Below are 6,846 nucleotides of genomic sequence, written 5' to 3' on the forward strand. Positions count from 1 at the left end.
GTCCGTCCGTCCGCTGACCCGCAGCCGCTCTGCCTGGAGTCCCCGCCCCTGCTGCTCTCCGATGGAGCCGGTCCCCTCCCACGGCGCCCCCTCCTGTGCCTGCCATGATAGCGCTCTCTAGAATAAATCAGTGTCTTCAACAAGTGTCATGCATATTTTTTCTTTAACGCCCAGTCCCTCCCCACCACCCCCTGCTTTCCTAAAGAAACTCCTTGCACTCTCCCATTTGCCTTCAGAGACCCCAGCCCGGGTCACCTCCTCTGTGAGGCCACCCCTGCTTTCCCTGAGCTCCCACAGCATTTATTCTCCCTGCTTAGGTTGCTGAGCCCCTCTGGGAGGCGGGGGATTGACAGCAGGCGCCTGGCAGACACGTTTCTCTCCGGGGGACCCTCCCCCGGGAGCACGATGGCCCCATCTGACCCCCTGACCTCCTCCTAGGATGTTTAAACCCAGGGAGCCCAGTGAGGCCGGCCTCCAGGGGCCTCAGGTGCAGGCTGGGGCTCCAGGTTTCTCTTCCTCCGGGCCTGGGACTCCGTGCCTCCAATTCCGGCCCCAGCACTTGGATCAGGGAGTCACCCCTTCGCCGAGCCTCCTGTGGGCGCCCCTGTGGGCCCTGCGCCCTGGGGTCCACTCCGCTCTGCCCACACACGCAGGCCTCCGCCTGCTGGGACCCCTCCTGTCCTCCACCCCCTGCAGCTGCTCCCGATGGCCTTTGCTGATGGCCCTGGCAAGGCTCGTGCCTCTCCAGCCCCCGGTCCTGGGGGTCCCCCGGGGCTCGTAGCCACGGTCTCTCTCTACACCCTGGGGCGCAGGAGGGTGGGGGCCGGAGCTGTCCCTGCTGAGCTCCACCCGGGTAGGTGCCGGTCACGTGGGTGAAAGCCCCAGGTGTGCTCGGTGGAGGGAGGCGGCCCCACGAGGGGCCCCCTGTTTCTGGCGCATGCGACGGGCCGGCCCGGAGTTCACAGACGCCCCGAGCCCCCTCCCCGTCCCCCAGGGTCCCTTCCTCCTTCCAGGCTCCTCTCTGAATCTTTCACAGAAAGAAGCGAAGAAGGGTTTTCCCTCCACTTTCTGAAAACGAGATTTTAAAAATAACTCAGAGGCGGTGGCTGGGCCAGGAGTGGATTATGTGGGAGTTCGAGCCACACTGGGCAGGCCAGCAAGGCCTGCTCCCCCCTCCCCTTTGTCTCCCCCCGCCCAGGCCTCTCCCCCTCACTGCTCTCTCTGCCTGGCCCCCTGGCTGGCCCCTCAAGGAGGCAGGCGCCTCCATCTCTAGCGATGGGGAGACGGCAGTGGCGGGGTCTGGGGGTCTGCTGAGAAGGGAGGTGGTCCGGGTTGGGGGGGAAGGAACATGTGGGCCGTGACTCCCGGCTGGAGCAGGGGACTGGTCTGTATTGGTCTTGCCAGTCTCCTTGGTTCTCTCCCTTCTCTGGTGAGCTCACTACTCACCAGCCTCATGGCTTCCTGGACTATTTCTTGTTCCTCAGACATGGTGCCTTTCCTGCCACAGGGCCTTTGCACAGGCAAAGGGTTTCTCAGACCCTCTTCCCTCTCCCTTCACATGCTATACTGCCCTTTCCCTCAGCTTTGATGTTATTTCCCCTGAGAAGCTGTCTCTGTCCACAGAATAGCACGGGGGTGGGGGGGTCCCCACACCCCTGCCCAGCTCCCTGACAATTTCCTTCTCCAGCCTTATCAGAATTGATAATTCTATTTATTGACTTAGCTTGTCTTTCATCCATCTCTCCAACTAGACTGCCAGCTTCCTGAAGGCGGGACTACAGACGACACAGGTTCCCCACCCATGTCACCTGGGGGCACTTACTATTTCCGTATTTCAGTGCCAGCCTGTCTTCCCTGAAAGGGTTCTGCGGCCACTGGCTGAAGGTGCCAGGGAATCAGCTGGTGGGATTGAGCCTTGGTGGCTCCCGTGTGCCCTGGGATTGCTTCTCAAGTGACCTCTCGTCCTCAAATCATTTGCCTTCACATCTGGCGGTAGGTGAGTAACGCCCCCCACCCCCCGCTAAATGTCAATGTTCAGATCCTTGGAACCGGAAATTGCTATCTTGTGCGGCAGAACAGGGCCCTGGCTGTGGCTGAGTTAGAGACCTTCAGATGGGGAGATTATCCCAGATTTTCTACGCGGTCCCTAAATGCAATCACAGGAATCCTTCTGACAGAGAGCAGAGCGGGTTTAGGGTCACAGAAAGGAGGCCACGTGACCACAGAGCAGAGATTGGGGTGACGTGGCCACAGACAGGGAGTGCCAGCAGCCCCTGCAAGCTGGGGGCGGGGGACGGACTCTTCCCCGGAGGGAGCTCGGCTCTGCGGACGCTCGATCCCTCGCGGTGATGCCGCCGCGGGCAGTCGGTCAGAGGCCTGGGAGAGAAGGCGGCGAGCTTCGGGGAGGCCCCGGCTGAGACCACGCGGTCTGCTCTTCGGTCCTGTGGCACTGGACGCTGCCGCGCCAAACGCTGGCCCCGGCTGCTCAGGTGTGGACTACGTTTCCCAGCCTCCCCTGCGGCCGGGAGGGACCCTGTGACTCACTTCTCACCCTGGAATGAGAGAATCGAGTGCGGTTTCCTCTCGTGTTCTTACAAGGAGGCTGGGCCGCCATGGGGTGTGGCAGCCCCCCCGCAGGGGACACCATGAGGGGGCGGAGCCACACTGGGGGCAGCTGCAGGGGAGGGGCGCCCTGGGGGGCTGAGCTGCCTGCGGGCCTGGGAGACGGCGCCCCGTGTCATCCAGCTGTAGTGGGGGCTCTTTGTTACCACACATGTCACCCTGACTAATACGCTAAGGGGTCCTGGGCCGCAGAGGTGCCCTGAGAAGGTCTGTAGAATAAGAATGTCTCTAGCGGTATTTTTCTCTCCTGTATTAACCCCGTGAGGCCGATGGCTGAGCCACCAGCCTGAGCGGCCGGCTGCCCCGAGAGCCTGCGTCCGGGGGCCCCTGTGGCTGGAGCACAGGAAGATGGACAACACGCCGTGTCACGTGATGTACGGGCACCCACGCGCCCAGGGCGGACTCGGAGCCCCACGGCACCTGAGTGCCAGCCCGGGGGCCTGGCCTGGCCCGGGGCTCAGGAGGCGCCGCGGGTAGGAGGCAGCGTGTGCCGGAGGAGGTGCTGTGCCGTGTGGGGACTGACGGGGCACCGGCGGCTGCTTCTCGGGACCCACAGCGGCACTCAGGGCCTAGGAAACACGTGGTGGGTGCCCTGGCGCCGAGCGCCTGTCCGGGGGACAGCTGTGCTCTGGGCCCACGCGGGAGGGTCCCCGGGGCTGAACCGTGTGCTTCCGAGTCCTGCGGGGGTTCTCTCATTTTGCATTAGTGAGCGGCACCCACACACACCAGGGCTTGCGGGGGGGACCTGGGGCGGCTCCAGCCCCGGTCCGGTCGCGGCCAACAGGCTGGAGGTGCTTCAACCCCGAGGTCCTGTCACCAGGTGCTCAGGAGCCCAGTCCGCAGGGAGCGGCAGGTCTTCGTGACCGGGTCGCACAGCCAGCTTTGTCACGTTACACCTCCTCCTCTGCCGCACGCTAGCGTCTTCACTGATGTGCAGGCTGTTCCAGCCCGGTTTACAGATGGGGAAACTGAGGCCCTGCCTGCAGTGGGCCAGTCCTGCTTCCTCTCTTGAACACCATCCCTGCCCTGCCCCCTCCTCGCCCGCTTTTCTGAGGGTGCTGGCAACCAGCAAGCTGCAGTTCATTGGGGGCCCGGGGGGCGGGGCTGACCTTGCAGGGCTCAGGCCCGAGGAGGTGTCCAGGCCTGTGGCGAGGGGCTCCCAGGAGGTGGCGAGATGGAGCAGGTGCTGGTCCTCGCCGTGGCAACCGTGGCCTCCCCAGCCTCCTACTCATGCACCTTCTTAGGCCCGAGGGTGGCACTTGACCCAAGGTCTCTAGCCAGGGAAGGGAGAGTCCCCGGTGACTTCCAGCGGAAGGCCAGCCAGGCCTTGCGAGGCTCAGAGGTGTATGGAACAGGCAGAGAGGGCTTCCTGGAGGAGGCAGTGTGAGCAAGGGCCTGAAGGATGAGTTTGCATTGTGAGGGGAGTGGCGTGGGGGGTGGAGATGCAGGAACGAGCCAGAGAGTGGCCAAGGGGGCAGGCTTCTAGAAGACCCCCTTTGCTCCCCCTTACACTACACAGGCTCCGGCACGCCTGAGGCTGGGGGTCCAGCACTTTCCCGTCTCCCTGAGAACGGCCGCTGGAGGCCCCTGCCGCCATGCTGGGGGTGACGCGTCCCCAGGGTGGACCTCCTGGGGGGGGGGACTGTGAGGCTGGCCCGCGGCCCTCGGCGCGCACCACACATGCGTCACGGGCTACCTTCCCTTCGATGGCTCATGTCCGCACCCCCTCCTGGCGCCTGGCTCCGTTCTGAGGGAACTTGAACATGTCGGGTCCCTTGAGGCCAGAAGCCTGGTTGGGCCCATTTCACGGGTCGGCTGGAGTGGCTGAAGGTGGTGCCGCAGACCCAGGGGTGGGGGGCCTGTGTAGTTAATCCGGGGGTCCCGGGATACCCCTGGAGGGCTGCGGGCTGGCCAGGCTCCCCCTCGCTGGGCTACGGCCTCTGCGCCCCGTGAGCATGCAGGGTGGGGGCCGCGGACAGCAGACGCGCTGCGCCACAGGGTAGAAGAGGCGCGGGGGCTCTCGGCCCGGGTGCGTTGGTTGGGAGGGGCCCAGAGGTGTCTGAGGGCCAGGGCGGGGTCGGGTGGTTCCTGGGCAGGACCAGGTGAGCTGCAGGGGTGTAGGGGGAGGGGCCGCCAACCCCCCTGAACCCTTCTCCCTCCTAGTTCCAGCCCACTTTCAGGTGGGGCCCCTTTAAATGCAAGGTTCTCTTCCCCTCAGAAGGCCCCTCCCCTGGTCTCCTGGGCAGCCGGGTAAACGAGCCTGACCCCCAGGTTGCTGACATGGCTTCCCCTCCTTCTGGGGACCCCAGCCTTGCAGGTCAGCCCCCTCCCCCTGTAGCAGCTCCAGGTGAGCCACGTGGTGGGGGAAGGGATGGAGGCGACGGGGTGTCCTTGGCCTCTGGGGCTCTGCGAACCTGGGAGAGGAAGCAGCCATGCCACCCCCTCTTCCTGGGGGGGCTCTGCCGAGGTCACACAGAAGGCCAGGGCCAGAGTGGGGGCATCTCCCCTTCCTCCTGCCCTGCGGCCCTCCCAGAGATCTGGCCGCCCTGGGACCCCTGAGCCTGGGGGTGGGCCAGGGTTCTCCTCACTTTTCAGGGCCCCTTCCAGATCATTCTCTGCCCCCCTCCCCCACTGCTTCCTGGACCCCCAGTCCTCAGGAGTGCACAGCTCCTGCCCTACTGGAAAGGGCAGTCATCTCCCCTCGAATTCTGGACGCTGGCCCTGACCCCCCTTCCATCTCTGTGGCCATAGCTCTGGTGATCCCTGCCCTCACTCTGGCCCCTCGCTTCCCCAGACTCGTCTCCAGAACCTCATCCCCCTTTCCCCAGGACCCGCGTTTGCCCTGGTCATGCCCTTGGCCTTGTCAGCATCCAAGCTGCAGCCTGGCCCTGACCCCACGCCCGAGCGGGAGGGTGACCTGCAGTCCACTGTTTCCAGCACATTCTTCTCCTCCCACCTGCCCTGCCTCCCTCCCTCCCTCCCTCTCTGCTCATGCAGNTCCTGACCCCACTCCCGGGAGTCTCACCGAGCGGGGGGGGTGACCTGCAGTCCACTGTTTCCAGCACATTCTTCTCCTCCCACCTGCCCTGCCTCCCTCCCTCCCTCCCTCTCTGCTCATGCAGCGCTGCCACGATCGTCACACCCCTTCCCTGGGCTCTTTCTTGCTTTATTGTGCCAGCCTGGCAAGCCCCCAACTCCCCGCCCACGCCCGCCAGCACCCATACAGCTGAGCCGAGCTGGGGGTAAACTCAGCCGCTAATGCTCTTTACACTCCTGACTGCGAGCCTCAGGGGCCTCGGCCTTCACTCGGCACCCCTCCCTCTGTCCGTGTCCGTCCCGCTCCAAGCCCCCGCCCCTCCCCCTCCTCCTCACACTCCGCTGCTGGTCTGCTCCTTCTTTCAAGAACCTAGCGGTCGGGAAAGGGCTCCCACGGGTCCCCAGCACCGCGGGCACCCGCCCACCTGCACCTGCATCCACGGCTCTGTGTGCCCCGCAGGCTCCCGCGACACGCCCTCCCTGCTCCCAGCAAGGCCAACGCTCCTGCCTCCTCACGGCCACCCCCACCCTTCCTGTCCAGTAGCCTGACATCTCTCCTCGCTAGATCTTTCCAGCAACATAAAAGCTTGCTGTCCTGCCCTGTCTCTTGACGCCATGTCCCTTTCAGCCATTGTCCTACTTCTCTGCTCCCCCTCGATAGCAGAACTCCTCACGGAGGCTAGTTTACACTCGCTGCTCCCCAGTCTCCACGCATTCGCTCACGAGCTCACTGGAACCCGCCCTTCACCGAAGCAGCTCTGCTCAAGGTCAGCCATGCCCTGCATGCCGCCACGCGGGGTTGAGGCCTCGTCCGAGAGGCCGCGCCGGCAGCCCTGGGCTCAGGAGCTCCCCTCCTCGCCTGGCTTCGGAGCCCCATGCTTTTCCTCCTGCATCACTGCCTGCTCCTCCTCTTCTCCCCGGCCCGGCTGCCAGGAGGGGGCCCAGGCCCTTGCCTCTTCCCGTGCTCTGCCCCAGCTCCGTCTCCCAGGGGTGTGGCCCCAGCCTGGGGCCCCTGCCCTGACTCCGGACTCAAAGCCACTGTCCTTCACACCTCCTCCTCCTGGCCCGTCCAAAGGCAGCCAGCTGCCCCCAATTAGACTCTCGACTCCTTGCCCCAAACTGCTCCTTCTCAGTCCCCCGTCTCACCTCCTTTCCTCTGGTTGCTTGGGCCCAGCAGGTTCCCCTTTT

At 64.8% G+C, this 6,846-nt stretch overlaps 1 protein-coding gene across 1 annotated transcript in view; it reads left to right on the forward strand.

The window, feature by feature from the left end:
- Positions 1-4,899: 4,899 nt before the first annotated feature.
- CUNH8orf90 (chromosome unknown C8orf90 homolog) overlaps positions 4,900-6,846 on the forward strand; it is a 3,567-nt gene continuing 1,620 nt past the window's right edge. Inside the window, exon 1 of the mRNA XM_077750018.1 lies at positions 4,900-4,969. Within this exon, the coding sequence (XP_077606144.1) occupies positions 4,903-4,969 (67 nt within the window). The 5' untranslated portion in view covers positions 4,900-4,902. The remainder of the gene's footprint in view (positions 4,970-6,846) is intronic.

Source organism: Crocuta crocuta, unplaced genomic scaffold (genome assembly GCF_008692635.1).
Source record: "Crocuta crocuta isolate KB4526 unplaced genomic scaffold, BGI_CrCroc_1.0 scaffold119, whole genome shotgun sequence".
In the NCBI taxonomy this organism is placed as follows: domain Eukaryota; kingdom Metazoa; phylum Chordata; class Mammalia; order Carnivora; family Hyaenidae; genus Crocuta; species Crocuta crocuta.